This window comes from Periplaneta americana, chromosome 10 (genome assembly GCF_040183065.1).
Source record: "Periplaneta americana isolate PAMFEO1 chromosome 10, P.americana_PAMFEO1_priV1, whole genome shotgun sequence".
Taxonomy (NCBI): domain Eukaryota; kingdom Metazoa; phylum Arthropoda; class Insecta; order Blattodea; family Blattidae; genus Periplaneta; species Periplaneta americana.
In genome coordinates, this window is record NC_091126.1 from 109,754,959 (window position 1) to 109,772,637 (window position 17,679).

Sequence of the window (17,679 nt, forward strand, 5' to 3'; positions counted from 1 at the left end):
GTGAAATGAGTCCGGGGTCCAACACCAAAAGTTACCCAGCATTTGCTCATATTGGGTTGAGGGAAAACCCCGGAAAAAACGTCAACCAGGTAACTTGCCCCGACCAGGAATTGAACCCGGGCCACCTGGTTTCACGGCCAGACATGCTAGCCATTACTCCACAGGTGTGGACACCCGTTTTTTTTTTTTTTTTTTTTTTTTAAGGAGATCTCGGCAACTCAACTATAGAAAATCAAAATAAATTACTGTCTTTACTAAGTTTTCCTTGTCCCTAAAGATGAATCTTTACATAGCATCACATACATGAATTAATGACCTTCTTAGACAAAACGCCTGCCAAGATTAACGTAATTTAAAACAGCTGAAGATCAGGCACTGAAAGGAAAAGATGTCATCATGCACCTTACTGTTTTTCTTTTTAATTACATTTCTCTTGTAGTTTAACTAAACAAAAACATCCCCCTGGGTCCCTTTACATCTGTTTAGCATAGATTCAATGTTCTACATTGATCTAAAGCTGTGCTGACACAAATTTAATGTAATTTCCTGTCTATGTGTGCTTTCACTTGACGTTTAAAGACAGTTGACAACAAATAGGGAATTCTCTAGTTCCCATTCTGAACTCCTTGGGGTATCATGGTGAGTTAAAATTTACCTCTTTATCAGTCGTATCAAAGAACCAATATGTAAATAAGAAATATATTATATAATAGGATTGGAGAATTTTGTACTCCGTGTCTACTTCACACCTGCTTGTGTCATACCCAGTTTCTTAAATATGACTTAAAAATGACATCTTACAAATATTCGTATATTAATTATGTCATTTTTATTTTATCTACAGAATATAGTATAATCTCGCAATAAATCATTTTTGGACATGAAGAATAATATTTTGAGAGAAGTTTATTTCAAAATTAACAGATTGTTCTTTCCAGTAGGCTTAAAATACATACTACTGTCCACACCTGTGGAGTAACGGTCAGCGCGTCTGGCTGTGAAACCAGGTGGCCCGGGTTCGAATCCCGGTTGGGGCAAGTTACCTGGTTGAGGTTTGATCCGGGGTTTTCCCTCAACCCAATACGAGCAAATGCTGGGTAACCTTCGGTGCTGGACCCTGGACTCATTTCACCGGCATTATCACCTTCATTTCATTCAGACGCTAAATAACCTAGATGTTGATACAGCATCGTAAAATAACCCAATACATACTACTGTATATTCACGACATAATTAATACAGATATAATTTAGCAATAACACATATTCGGACATGAACAACAATATTTTGAAAGGTGTATATTTTAGAATTAATACACTGTTATTTTCAGTGAGCTTACATATGTACATTCACATAATTGTATGGTAAATTTGTTTGAGACAGCATAAATAAAATACTAGTATATAAAATTCATGCCGTATTTCTTTCTATATATTTTTTTTAATTTAACGTCCATTTGTCCAATTTTAATGTAGATTATGTTCTTTTCTTGGTTATGAAGGTTAAATGTGCAAACTTTGGCAAATGTTGGTCAAAGCATGTAGATACATACACACATACAGTAGCATGCAAATTAATCCAAACAACATAATTACTTATGCAAAAACACTCAAACAGGATAAAAAAAGGATCTAAGACATACCTCAGTAATCTATGTGGCCTCCCTTGTTCCTAATAACAGCTCTGAGATGATTTGGCATGGATTCCACTAATTTCCCACAAATATTCATTTCTTCATCACGAAACCATACACCAATGAGGGCAGAAATCATCTTCTCCTTTGTAGAACAATCCATTTTTTGCATTCTTCTTTTGCAAATTGACCACAAGTTCTCAATGGGGTTGATGTCGGGTGAGTTGCCTGGCCAGGGGAGTACCTGAATATTCTTCTTGTTGAAGAATTCTGTAGTTTTTCGAGACGTATGGCATGGTGCCAGGTCTTGTTGGAACACACCTCTGCCATCCGGAAATGATTTTTGCAGCTGGGGTACGATTCTGGTTTCCAATAAGTGAATATATTTGTCAGAATTCATCATTCCCTTGATAGGTATTAATGCTCCAAGCCCTTCATGTGTAAAACAACCCCAAAACATTACTTTAGGGGGGTATTTGGGTGCTTGTTGGAGATGAGCTGCTGTTACTTTTTCGGATCCTTTCCGTACATAAGAAACACAGTGGCCGTGGACCTCGAAATGAGACTCATCGGAAAAAAGTACATTCTTCCAGTCATTCACTGTCCAGTGTTGATGTAATTTTGCCCACATTAAGCGTTTTTTTGCACATAACAGGGGTTAGCAGTTGCTTCTTAATAGGCTTATGAGCCCTTCGTCCGGCTTCCAAAAGCCTACGCCACACTGTTGTGACGTGAATATTCGCCCCAGTGGTAGCCATTAACTCGCAGGTTAAGTCGACAGCAGTTAGTCTAGGATTTAATTTACTTTTCCTGACAATTAAACGATCATCTGCAGGTGAAGTCTTCCTTTTCCGGCCACAGTTTCCTTTTTTCTGGGGTGTGATGGATCCAGTCTCCCTGTATCGTTTTATGATCGAATTAACAGTAGCCAAACTGATGTGACATTCTGCAGAAATTTGCCTCTGTGTCATAGAAGAATGCTCTGCTAATGTTATAATTTTAGACCGTTTTCGTGGAGTTGTATCCATTTGTGAAGACGACAGAATGTACACAGGATTGCAGTATTAAGTCTTCAACACAACTGAAATGCTTATAAGTACAAAACGACAGGCAAAATGTCACATATTATAAAAAAAAATAATGACAGACCTTCAACAATGGAATTACATTTACTACAGATGTCAATTAAAGCGGTATGAGCAGCTGTGAGGCCAACAATGACAGAAAATGTAAAAATATGTCATGTTCGGATTAATTTGCACGCTACTGTACATACATTACATACATGCATACATTACACACACACACACACATACACACATACATACATACATACATACATACATACATACATTACACATGAAGATACCGAGACAGGAAATATTACACCACATAAAAGTACAGAGTACAGAAATGTGGCAACTGCAATGGAACCAGACAACAAAAGGAGTAGAAACCAAGCAGTTCTTCCCAATCATCAATGACAGGTTAAAAACAAACATCAGGCCCACATCAAACTTCACTGCAATAGTTACAGGACACAGCAAAACAAGATCATAATATCTCCACAGCTTCAAGATAGTAAATTCTCCAATGTACCCCTGCAACAGAGGGAACCAGACAGTGGATCACATCCTCTACAAATGCCTAGTGATATCGAGTGGAAGAGAGAAACTAGTGAATAGTGGTTCTAAAAAGGGAAAACTGCCCAGTGTCGAAAAATAGGTTAATAAAGAACTTATAGAAACTGTTTCATAAAAATTTGTAAATTCAATATACTTTGAGAAACTGACTCATTTATAGATAATGAAAGGACACACTAGGCTAGGCTAAGTATTTAATAATGACTGTGGTAATAATGGTAGGGAGATAGTAATAGAATGGATTACAAACTTAAAAGAGGCTATGTAAGTGATCTGTTAAGAGACATGTTATTTAATAACGAAATTATGAATAATTACAAAGTTAAGAGACAGACTAGGTTAAGATATAAAGCAACAAAAGAACAACTTGATAGGTAAAGTGAAAGCCATTTATATGCAATGAATAATAATTGCAATTAACTAGTAAGAATCAATGTAAATGTTTATAGAGGCATGTAGTGTTACCAACAAGTAACGGAGCATGCCGATTATGTGTATTAAATTTTTAAAAAATACATACATACATACATACATACATACATACATACATACATACATACATACATACATACATACATACATACATACATACATACATACATACATACATACAGTCACATTGACTTTTATATAAGAAGATTATCACACTGATTAAACACGCACTCTTCATTTATTTCATCATAGCACACAACATTCAAATCTTTTTTGTGATTTACTGGAAAATTTTCGAAGTTTGCATATAGTGTATAGACCAAAAAGGAAAAATTTAAATGCTGCTTGCATATGCAAATATTATGAGGAATCTTTGTAACTATAAGAGCATACTCTGACCTGAAGAAGAAAAATTTGGATTTTAAGACCTTTTTATCAGGATACTTTTCTTTGAGTTCAGCATGGGCCTCAACAATATGCATTAGCATGTGATGGACTAGCATTAGTTCTCTCTTTCCTGTAACATTGTTTTTAATAGACCTAAGATCTATCTTCCCAGGAGCTTGTTGACTTATTTAATCAAGAGACTCAAATTCTTTTATTTTAGCCTCAAGAACTCTTATTTGATAGTATTTCTCTTAAGTCCTTAGTGAAATGTTCTTTACAATTTTCAGGTTAAAAATTTGTCTAGCCAAGTGAACTACAGAGAGAGGCAGCAAAAAGTTACTGCACTAGGCAGGGGATGTCAGGGAACAGATTGCCTGCAATCTACTGCGTGACTCACCGGTTAGCTGTAGCGGCATGGGCGGGTGTTCAGTTTCATTAAGATAGGCCTAAAATTCCCGACTGGTGTTGCATTACTACACTTGTTACTGAACATTATTTGTGTTATGTTTGTTCGCTATCAGTATAATGCTTTATAGTATTGCACAACAGATATTTCTAGTCGAGACATTTCTCCTGAAGAAATTGTATGACTGTATCATTCACAAGTTTCTATGTCAGTTCCGTGATGCTGCAATGCATTCAATGTGAAAAATCAAAGAAGATTGCCAAAGAAGAAAGAGAATTTATTATGAACCAGAGAATAGATAGACAAATGATTATCGCTGGTGTAGACATAATACCATTCCAGAAAATTCAGAAATGGGAAGAAAGAACAGGAAAGAAACGCAACTTCACACAAGTTTTTTAACAACTTTCTACTAGTGCAATGAAACCGATTTGTGAAACTGGAAGCTCTAGTGTCAGTTCATCACAGAAAAAATCTAGTGACTCTGATTTCAAACAGTCATATTCTCTGGATCTGGGACCCAATTAAAAAACTACAAAAACGACAATCATCCACGCAAATTAGCATACCTCTTCAAAATGTCCCAAAAATGAAGGACAAAACTGGTGTTCTACTGAGAAAGGTTGCCGTTATTGCCTCAGCTGTTTTAGAAGATATGAAGATAATTTCAAAGGAAGAACAAAAAGTGATAGACAAAAATAAAATTCATAGATTAAGCAGCAAAAAATCGTAGTTTGGTAGTAAAAAGGAGGTGAGTGAAAACCATAAACCTCATAGCCTATACTTCAATGGCAAAAGGGATGAAATGTTAACTATGATAAAGATGTGCACCAAAACACACAGATGCACATCGACTGAGGAACATTATGTATTATGAGAAGAACCACAAAGTCGTTACCTTGGTCATGCAACAGTATCCAGATCAGTATCCTTAAAATAATACTGTCATAACTATCAGAAGTTAGTTTTGAGTAAATTCAAGATGAACATTTCAAAGTCATATGAAAATCAGGATTGCCAAGTATCAGTGTGAGTCCTGCAGACCTTGCCCTTGAACTTAAGACATACGACAGTTCTACTGTTTAATAGAGAATTACATAAAGATTATGAAACTGCCTGTAACTCAAAATTCAATTTTTGGGAGATACAATAGCATTATTCTAGGGGTGTGGCATGGCCAAAACTCAGACGAGTGGGTGCAGAAATGTCAAGACCTAGTGTGTGGTGAGGATCTGAATGGGTGGTGGCAGGAGAGAGCAGTCAAACACTATGTGATGAAGACTTGTTTGGAAGACCACCATTTAACCAGTCGACTTTTCTAAGAGCCAGAGTGTTTTCTGCTATGAGAGAAGGAAAAAAATCACATAAAACAAACAGTAAAGAACCAACTTGAACGTAGGAAAAGTATGCAGTGGAAGTACTACTGCAAAATAGTGTCTTTATATCTCTCGTTTTTAATATTGCGAATTAGAGGTTTCTATTAAATGCTTAATGTGAAACAATAAAAACAGTGGCTAGCAAAAAAAAAAAAAGGGGGGGTTCACTTTGAGACAGTTTGGAAATGCTCAATTTCTTACTCTCTGAAGAAGTTCTAATGACAGATTTTGTTTGTTTTCAAAATATTGTTTAAAGAAAAAATGAACAATTGTGTTTAAATTCATTTGCATACATTAATAAAGAAGTATCACTGATTTTATATTTTTAGCGATTTTGGTTAATTTCTATTTTTTTTTTTTTTTGCAGACATTTTAACCCTTCTCTGGGCAACCTACTTTTGTAATGTTGATGGGCAAGGAGGGTCCGTCGGACCCACATGCCATTTTAATACATTGACATAAGGAAATCATTTTATTGTACACAATATTAATCTTCTTTAATAATGATATTATTATAGTGACCAATGTATCCATGATAATATACATAAATGATATAATTTTAGTAGGTTTTTCATGCGATAAAAGAAACATGTTTAGTGTATGATCTACAATTTTTTTTACTTTCGTCGTAAATCTCACACAGATTTACACAAATTTTAGATTTTCTAATTTCTAGCACACACACACACACTCCCACACGTCATTACTCTCACACACTCACACGTCATCACTCTCATACGTCGTCACTCTCATGTGCTCACACGTTATCACTCACACTCTCACATATTCACACGTCATCACTCTCACTCTCACACGTCATCACTCTCACACGTCATCACTCATCATCATTCTTACAGTTTTTACACACAGGTGTCACTTCACTGTTCTCATTACACACAGACTGGCCACAATTGTCACAGCTTTGATTTTGTTTGTGACTTTTTTCATACTGGTACATATGACACCTTTTAGTGCTCTCCTGTGGTTGGAGCGCAGTTGATGGAGAGGCCTACTAGCTCTTGGCAGGAAAGGAGCAATGGTCATTACAGTTTTTTCTGAAATCCTACTCTAGGTCTTCTTTCAATTTGAGGTTCGATGAGACTTTCAGCAACAGCTACAAGGAACAACCTCCTATTGTTCTGTTTTCCAAGATTCCACGAAGGATGAAGACTCATCCACACAACAAATGCAGTAATTCCATATACATCTAAAAGATTCATAAAAATGCAAATGGCCAGCGATTTGTACTTCTCTTGCACGCATATGCATTCACTAATGATCGAGTGTGTCAGTATCTCCTTTTGTGCTATTACAGTGAAGAATACTTTGTGGTTTCTTTTCTTCTTCCGAAATGGTTTGTGTGTGATGCATTGCAGAAAGAACAACAACTGCCTAATTTGGTTTTGGTACATTGAAACCAATGTTACATATTTTGTAAATCCGAAGATGGATGAACACTCTGGCCATCTTTTGTTTGGCTGAAACTCAGGAGAGATGAATATACATATTTTTTGTGTACTGTTCCAACTAAGGTGAGGCCATTACTGAGGAGATTCTCAGCAAGTTCTTTGTCAGTAAAGTAGTTATCGCAAGTTACATTTCTGTTTGTTCTTTGATAAGACAGTGTTTCTACAACCCTTCGACCTACTCCAGAGTGTACCCTTACAGTTTTCTTTTGCGGTGTATGGAAGACCATTTAGAGGATAGAAGGTTTTGGAGTCACAAGCCCACCATACTTTCATGCCATATTTGTCAGGTTTTGATGGCACGTATTCCTTGAAAGGACATGTACCACAGAATGGAACAATTTGCCCATCACCCGTTATATCAGTACAAGGAATATAGGCCTAATATTTTTTTTTAATTCGAATTAACATTATCCCAGACATCTATAACCAGGGCAAACGTATCCTTCTCACGGCAAATGGATCTTGTTGTTTTGTCATCAAAGCAAGTAAACGCTAGCAAAGATTTGAATCTCTTGAGACCCATTGTCGCTCTAAATACTGGAACACCATACAAGCTGCTCCAGGGACTGTCATAATTAGTGCAATTTGCTTTGAGGTGTCCTGCAGTTACTAGTAGACTGAAAAATGGCCGCAATTCAGTGTCGTTACAACACTTCCATGGGTGTGCAACATTTCTTTCTAAATACAGCCGCTCAGCCTCTTGATCATTTATCTATGTCACTTATAACTGAATCAGTATAAAGATTGAAGGCATCAATAGATTTCCCAGGTGAAAGAGTGACTTTATTTATTGACCCTTTGATAATATTGTGAGCCCTAGCTCGGCCTGTCGAAAAAGGCTGAGAGTTCCACGTGGTACCATCTTTACCAAAGAAATTAGCAGTTTGAACGAATGCTTCCCCCCATATCCTAGTTGTAGACGGTCGACACTAACCTCTTGTGGATCACATTGGTGATAACTGCTTTTCTCATTGATAGATAGATCCTCATCATGAGGGGTTTCAGGGTCATATGGTGGCTCTAAATGATGATTACTAACTTCTGATGCTTCACTCTGATGATCAGATTTGCTATTATCGGCGTTATCGTCTGGACTGTAGCTAGAATCATCTTTTCTTAGGTCAGATTCTATAAGCAAATCCTGACTGGATTCTTCACACAAGTACTTACGCTGAGTCTGTCAGAATATTTGACCTAATTACAACTCTTCAGTATAACAGCATAACTAAGATGGATTCAAATATACTGTAACATCTAAAGACTGTACCTTTGTTTCTTTGACTTTCTTCGGCTTTTCCATAATAATTACTCCTATATAAAAATAAAGTAAAGGTGAGAGATTGTCACTCTTTCTATTATAAACTACACCGTATTATGGCTAGCATAACTTCACAATGACTTATTTAAACTTATTATAATGCATAATTGGTCCATTTTTTTAAATTTCATTGTTGTTTAGCTTCGGAAATAATTTTGCTAACATTCCATTGCCATCAGATTATCACTGAATGGTTTCAAAGAGTAAAACATCGTTATGAAGTGAGAAAAACCAATAAAATATACTATGGTCCAATAGACCCTGCATGCCCGGTCAACACTTTAAAGAAGTAAAAGTGTTCTAGAACATTTGCGCAAAATACTACAATATTTTCCTTCTCCCTAACTATAAAAAACACAGAAATTAACAAAGTCATGAAATTTCAAGTAGGTAGAAATCATAGTTTTAATTTTATTCACAAAAATAGTAGTGCCAGGGCCCGACGGACCCTGGTTGCCCGGAGAAGGGGTAAGGCAATTCTGTTTATCAAAAACTAGCACACCACCTTCATACACACACTCACATCGAGTACTTTCAGCTTCAATGACAGATATTGAATGCTTTGGAGCATACTGCACATTACATCCCAAATCGACTCTTGGGGAATGATTTCCCATTCTTCACATAGAGCATTCTTCAGGAGTGTCGGGACTATAACGCTGAACATTATGTGCTAAAATATCCCACATATGTTTCAGAAATTTAAGTCAGGGCTGTGAGCCGGCCATTTCAGTGTTTGTATCCTGACTAGCAATCATACAGTGTGCAGCATGTATGAGCATGAAGTTTTCTCCAATTATTGATGGAAATGGCACAGGATCTCCAGACTCTCTACCAATGACTATGAGAATAATGACAAGCTCAGTGCGAGCCTGAAAACTAATTATGCCTACTCACAACGTAACCCAGTCTCCCACAAAAAGTGGCTTGGAGGAGAAAGTACTGGGTGGATATCTCTCTCCAGGCCTCCTCCAAACCTTTCTCGGCCACTCTTGAGGCAAAAATGGCTCTCATCTGTAAAGAGAACAGGATCCCACTGTTCTGTAGTGCAGGGTTGATGATGTCTGACAAATTGGAGTCGCATTACTCTATGGTGTGGCTCTTATGCTAGTCTTCTTGAAAACAGATTGGCTTCCTCTAACCTTAGACTGACTATCCTTTCACTAACATTTACATTCCTCACATTTTCAAGACAACTCCTGGCCTCAACTGCTGTTGTATGGTGGTCAAGTAAGGACTTGGAGGGTATAGCACTGTGTTGCATGTTGGACACTTCCAAATGAAGCTCCGATATCATTAGCCACGTAACAGATGCTCCACTCATCCTCCACCACTGCACTGGCTCTTGCAATATCTTCATGATTCAAAGGCATCTTTAACTTGAAAAATGAGCTTACAAACTGAATAATATTGTGTAAAATTGCTTACAAACCCCCTAAACAACCACATTACTGACATTCCACATGATTATCCAGTCATAAAACTTACAATCACTCACGCTATGAGGTTCAATCTAACATTTTTATACTTTTGCTATAATTTCTTTGCTTTTAATTTTGAATTGTTTTGCTTTTAAAAATACCTAGTTAGATTATTTGGCCATGCTGTGGTGTGTTTGTCGAGTAGATGCAATGTTTGGGATGGGAGGAAAAAGTGTGGGAAGCAATGAGTGATGCGGCGTGTTAGTTCCTGTCTCACAGCACGAGTGATCACGTGTGTGATATTACAAGACAAGACGAGTGTGAATTTAACGTTATGTTTAATTTAATTCAGTCTCACTGTTATTCTGGACATCATGAGTCAAACGAAAATCATTAGCTGGTTAGAAGAGGAATTGGACAATGATCAACACTCTATACCAACTCCAGTTTCTGACTCAGATGGAGATACTGAATATAGTGAACACAATACGGCTTCAGGACAGTCAGATGAAAGTGATACTGAAACGTCTAATGAGAATGTTGGAGATGGAAGGCCAAGACTAAATACCATTTATACTGGCACTAGTTATATTAAGCCTATGTTTTGTTTATTAAATGCCAATTATGTTTTATAAATAACAATTTTGGGTGCAGAGTTATAATACTTGTATACTTGTACATTCAATAAAATAAAGAATTTTAATAATATCACACAAATAAAACAATAAAAAAATAATACGTTTTCCAAAGTGACATAGTGTTAAAAGTTGTGTAATCAAGATGTATAAAAATAATACATTATAAATTTCATGATTTATAAAAAATTATTAGATGTTAGGAACTACCTAACAATGCAAGTGATCGCGTTACACAACAAAGCATGAGTAATTGTGGGTTAAAATGTTTTACGTGGGATTGGACATAAAGAGATAAATCAAGCTGGAAGTACTGATGACAAGACAAATCATACAAGTGACAGTGGTTAATGGTCCTTCTTTTATGCTAATAAGGTTTGTAAGTGTTCGTAACTACATGATCACTTCGTAACACCCCCAAATATGAGGGGCAGTAAAATTAAAATGGGTCACCATGTGATTATCTCACAGTGGGCAAGTTGGTACCACTGGAATTTGATTGCTGAACTGATATCTGATGGCTATCTGATGGCGACTCGCGAAAGCACAGTTACAACCTGTGATTACACACTAGTCATTCGTTTATTGTGCTGGAAGTGAGGTTAGAGATACATGTGTTTGTCCAACATCACTAATGGAGACAGGTAAAGAACAACAAGGTGTAGTGTAATTTTTGACAGCTGAAGGACTAGGAGGACGAGAACTCCATCGTCGCATGTCTGCTGTTTAAGGCAAACACAGCATGTTATGTTCGCGTGTACTGGAATGGCACAAGAGATTCCGAGAGGGATGCGTGTCAATGCTGCAAGACGATACTCACTCAGGACAGGCTCATCGTGCCATCACTCCTGATGTTATTGCTGAGGTACATGGTCTTATATGGGGAAATCGACAATTCACTGTTGAAGAAATTCGTCGTTTGGTGGGAATAAGTCACGGATTCATACACGTCATTGCAACGAAGCACCTACATTACCGAAAAATCTGCGCACAATGGGTTCCACATCAGTTGATGGAGGAACAAAAAACAAACAGAATGGCTGCTTCACTGGGTCATTTGCAACATATCATGAGGAAGCGTATGCATTTCTGTCCTGTATTTTCACTGGGGACGAATGGTTGTGCCACCATTTTGAACCGGAGAGCAAACAGCAGAGCCAAAAATGGAAACACGTAGATTCTCCCCACCATAAAAGTCCAAAGCAATGCGCACAAGTTACGGTAAAATCATGATGACATTCTTCTTCGATTCTAGGGGTCCTCTGCTTGTTGAATTTCTCGAGCATGGGACCACAATCAATGCACAGCAATATGAAGAAACTTTACAGAAACTGAGATGTGCCATTAAGTCAAAATGCCCTGGAATGCTATTGAACCGTGTTATCCTTCTTCATGATAATACCCACCCACATACTGCCAACTCTCTGAGGAATACGATTCAGAGATTTGGTTGAGAAACGCTTCAACATTCCCCCTACAGCCTAGATCTCTCCCCATGGGATTTTCACATTTTTGGAGAGTTGAAGAAAGACATTCACGGACTTTGTTTTGCATCGGACGAAGACGTGTATGACTGGGTAAAGAACTGGTTCAGTAGACAGCCAACAAGCTTTTTCAAGAATGGGATTCATCGTCTTGTCTCGCAGTGGGATAAATGTATAAATAGTTTTGGAGATTACTTTTTAAGCAATAAATATTCTATTATACTTTTTGGCATCTAATCCACTTTCATTTGACTGCCCCTCATACATTAAAGGCTGTATTGAAGTTGAGTTTAGTCATGAACTCATGATGTAATAATTTTAGTTAATGGTAAGTTATTCACATTTTTGCAGGTCATTGTATATTATGACAAAATATTAACTACAATTTCTAGCATGCAAGACTAGTGCTTTCTTCTTCAAACGTATTTATGTCCTTTTGTACAAGTTATAATTTTCGCAAAGACACCTACAGCAAAGCATATATTAAAATGTTCAGTCCAAACAGAAGGATAGCTAATTGGAAATTTTCCTGAGCTCTATATATTGTTCCCTGGTGAATATTTATCTCAACCTTCATAGTACACATACTCACATATACTAAGAATCACATTTAAGAAAGTTAAAATGTAGAGATTAGAATAGACATCTTGTTTCCAGTTCACAGACACAAACAAAATCACCTCACCTTAGAAACTGGGAAGTGTTTCCTCCCATCACCGTAACTCTCAATGTGATTGTACCACCTCAGGGCGTGAGGGTGAGAAAGCAAAGGTGGGTCTTTTATTGCTTCAAATAGAATCATATCAGCTTGACTTGGAATATATCCCATAACATAACTCTTATCACTCAGAAAGTTATTCAAGTAAGTCATGTCAATATTAGTGGCATTACCGAAGCGAAAAGACGAAATTATATGACTGCCTGTATTGCTAGATAAACCAGGTTTCTTCCTGCCCAATGCCTGCAAAAAATGCAGGTAGGATTAATAAGCTGCATATGTATGAAATTAAACAAATTTTATTGGCAACAATCAAGAAACAAAACAAATAATATGAAGTTAACCTAAGTTTTCTATGAAAATGAAGAATTATGCAATAAATACAAAGTGGCATGTGGATATAATATTCTTCAAATTCTGAAAACATTTATGTACTCTCCCATTACAAACCACTGAAATAGTCACACTGATGTCACAGATTTATTTTGAAGTACAGTAGAACCTCACTAATCCAAAATTCTGGATAATTAGAACATGAGAGAGAGAGAGAGAGAGAGAGAGGGAGAGAGAGAGAGGAAGGGGGGGGGGGAAGGGCTATGTGATCTGAAACTCAATTTAATGCTACAGTACTTACAAGGGAAACTTTTCATTGCTCTCCCTTAAGATTTTAACAAATGATAGCTTATTTTATTGCTCTGGGAGATCTGAATCAGAATATGAAATCAAAACATGTCGAAGTTGTGAGTGAAAAGGCTTAAATAACGTTACAAGAATCATGAAAAGTTTTATGTAAACATGAATGAACATGGAATGCCTTTGGAAAGACACTGAGTTAGCTCAACGGATAGCGTGTTTAGTTGTTAAGTAGGGGACCGTGTTCAAATCGAATATACATCTTGTCATTTTTTTTTTTCTTATAATGTTTTGTTTTCTTGTGTAATCATTTTTATTAGTTTTTTATTGTTCTTTCATGATCTGGATTCTAATGACAAAAAATCGGTGTTATTACTCTAAATCAATAGAATAAAAGTATTTTTTACTCATTTTCTTGCAAACGAAACAACTTAATTCTGCAATGAATAACAGTGAAAGATCTCATTACTGAAGAAATGATTAAAAAAAAAACACATATTTACGCTTATGCTACAACAGATAAATGACAGAGTGTCATACTTGAAACATTTGTACTATTAATTGTTAAGTGTAATAAGTCCTTATACAAGTACTCGGCAAAAGTGTTGTGTCTTGGGGAATTCGAACACTTCAAAATTTCCGAAATGACCATGCACTAGTTTGAAAAGTCACGAGCTGTATTTAACGGATTCATCTAGCAACCAAAGTTGTCTCCAATTCAACATCTAATGCACCATATGTAACAAACAAACTGAAAGATCAAGTAGATGCACAGCAAGAATCTTCTTCCTCATTCAGTTAGAACCAACTGAGGAGGGATCTTTATATTTCTATCGGTATTCAGAAGTCCTCTCCTCTACACATTTTTGTTTTTGAAAGAACAAAAATTAAGAAGGAAAGGGAATCGAACCTAGAATTTCTACTCTAAACGCACATTCACTAACCAGATGAGCTATGCAAACAATGCTATAATGATAAAGTATTACAGTATGTCTATTGGCATATAGTGACTTTTAACTAAGATTTACACCCTTTGGAAGCAACTTCGGCATATTTTCAAGGTTGTTTCTTATTCTCGTTTTCATGAACTTCGAAATGAGCTATATTCCATTAAAATGTGAAAGGGGTGTGGTGAAAAGTTGTCCTTGTTAAAAATTCAAAATATACAATGTACAGTACAACATACTTTATCACTAATAAATGAATTAGTCCTTGTTTTCTATTCTATTATGATAATCGGTCAGCTTCTTCTGACAAAGAGTAGGTAGTCTTGACAAAGTAGGGAGGGGACAAGGCATGGTTTCCCTGTTTGCATTCCTGTTCCCTACTTAATCAGAAATTTCGATAATTCAAACACCCCCTGGTCCCACTTAGTTCGGACTAATGAGGTTCTATTGCATTTTTTTTGCACACATATAGAAAATAAGAGGACAATTTATTCCAGCTCTCTCTCCCATAGGCATGCCCATAAAAATATATAATATTTTATAACTGTTACGTACACTAGTCTCTTGTCCTGCCATAGCTAGGTTGCTAGCACCAGTTTTGTTTGTAAGCCTATGAAATACTATTATTCGTTGTTTTTAGGATATTATTGAGGTGTATGTGAAACACATGGAATGTTTGGCACTTATGTTCGAGCAACAGAGTAATTCAGAATTAGATTTGTTTTTAAGGATGTTGTGCGTTTTTAGAGTTAAGAAAAGTTTTATTTGTTTTATATATATTCACATATGAGGCCTCTCCAACCTCATTGAATAATCAAGACTACTTTCTGTAAGTAATCGACATGTAGATACCTATTATTTGAGAAAAATTCGTTCCAGCACCGGGAATCGAACCTAGAACCTCTCAGCTATTCAGCCGGCACCGTGAATCGGGTCTCGGCATAGCTCAGATGGAAAGCGCGCGCATAGCTGAGATGTCCTGGGTTCAATTCCCAGTGCCGGAACGAATTTTTCTCCAATAATAGGTATTTATTTATGTTTGTGAAAAACTATGACAAGTGACAAGGGCAGAGCTAATTCATTTGCTATATGCTATGAAAAGTGCAGAATATATCAATAAGCTTGATATTACTACAGCTTTGTGGTAGGACGATATTACTGCTTTTATCTCGAAATTAACGTCATAATTATAATGCTTTTTCATTTCATAAAAATTGCCATTTCACAGGAATATTCTTGTATTTTTAACAGAATTCCTCAGGCAAAAGAAACACTCTTCTTCCTCCAGAGGTTGCGATTTATACACTATTCATCTTAAGCTTTTATATTCATCTACCCCTTATCCCAGTGGTTACCAAACTTTGACTCGCGAAGTCCTTTCACAAAGCTCTGAATTGAGCGAACCCCTTATTAATATAAATAATATTGAACAATTTTAAATTAAATTAATGTTGTTGCAGTTATGGTAAATAGCCCGACCTTAGGATTCCCCTCCAAAGTGACGCAACAAAGCTTAAAATATTGAAACTGCCTAAATTCAAATAATTATACATTCATTTAACATTTAAAACATTAAAACCAAAATTAAATAGGTCAGTTAATAACACAATAGCGCATTTTCCTACCTTTAAAGTCAGATTATTTGATTTCACACATTTCAGTTTAAACATAAGTTACACTAAGAATTACTACACTGATATTACTGTAATGTTTATGTAGTGAGAGAATTTCATGTGAGCTTAACTTAGTTTCAATAATTTCAAGGGAAAAACTGTTCTGGGGCCGGGTATCGATCCCGGGACCTCTGGTTGAACGTACCAGCGCTCTCCCAACTGAGCTACCCGGGAACTCAACCCGACACCGTCTCAACTTTTCCCTCTATATCCACACAACTTGCGTGGGCTGACGAAACGCCAGAGATCCACATCAAGTGCACACAAACTCTGTGTGACTTGGAATTGTGGTTTTTCTGTTAACGTACACAGTGACGTATATATTATGCAAATCTAGTCTTTCAGGTGAAGCTTCCTGTAAAGAAGATTTGAATAATTTCAAGGGAAAAATTGTTCCGGGGCCGGGTATCGATCCTGGGACCTCTGGTTGAATGTACCAGCGCTCTCCCAACTGAGCTACCTGGTAACTCCACCCGACACCATCTCAACTTTTCCCTTTATATCCACACAACTCGCTTGGGCTGACGAAATGCCAGAGACCCACATCGAGTGCACACAAACTCTGTGTTACTTGGAATTGTGGTTTTTCTGTTAACGTACAGAGTGACGTATATATTATGCAAATCTAGTCTTTCAGGTGAAGCTTCCTGTAAAACAGATTTGAATAATTTCAAGGGAAAAATTGTTCCGGGGCCGGGTATCGGTCCCGGGACCTCTGGTTGACGTAGATGGGAGAATAATATTAAAGTGGATTTGAGATAGGTGGAATATGGTGATAGAGAGTGAATTAATCTTGCACAGGATAGGGACCGATGGCAGACTTATGTGAGGGAGGCAGTGAATCTTCGGGTTCCTTAAAAGCCATTTGTAAGTAAGACTAAAAGTTTTCATTAGAGAGTTACTTCCCTCTTCATCTGAAATACAATGAGAAAGATGTGGTTGCTTTTGATGCCACAGAGCTTTTCAAGTCAGGAACCAAAGAAGTTAAATGAAGACTTAGATCATGTTCAGTAACAAGTCTATTTCTGGATTTCTTTTTAGATATGCATATTGGTAATTTACTATAAGCCTACAATAAATTTTACCTCGTTCAACTATCAAATCACCAATAGGTGAATCCTTATTCAATTATTAACTAATGTTAAGAGTTTCAGCTTTTCAATAGTAATATAAAAACTTTATAAAACTGTTGCAGTATCATAAATCAGTTTCTAGTGCAGGGATGTTAAGGTCAGAGTACATGACAGACTGTATGTGCTACAAAGCGTGCACGGGTTGCAATGAATCTATTCTGCAGGTAGTAGCAGTGAAAAAGAATGGGTGAGTAAAATGAACTCTATTGGCCTACCACTGCAAGATGAAACAAATTTAAATTTCTGATTTCTCGCGTAATTCTGAAGTGCTTTTTTTTATTTTTGCCAACCCCAGCCCTCTTATACAGTAGTGTGCAAATTAATCTGAACAACATAATTACTTATGCAAAAACACTCAAACGGGATAAAAA

At 36.7% G+C, this 17,679-nt stretch overlaps 1 protein-coding gene across 6 annotated transcripts in view; it reads right to left on the bottom strand.

Moving 5' to 3' along the window:
* Nucleotides 1-17,679, bottom strand: part of SerRS (Seryl-tRNA synthetase) — a 173,688-nt gene that overhangs the window by 75,248 nt on the left and 80,761 nt on the right. For 3 of the 6 annotated variants that reach the window (XM_069838017.1, XM_069838016.1, XM_069838018.1), the window contains exon 3: nt 12,890-13,165. The exons of the other annotated variants lie outside the window; for them this stretch is intronic. In XM_069838017.1, the coding sequence (XP_069694118.1) occupies nt 12,890-13,165 (276 nt within the window). The remainder of the gene's footprint in view (nt 1-12,889; nt 13,166-17,679) is intronic. 6 annotated transcript variants of the gene reach the window in all.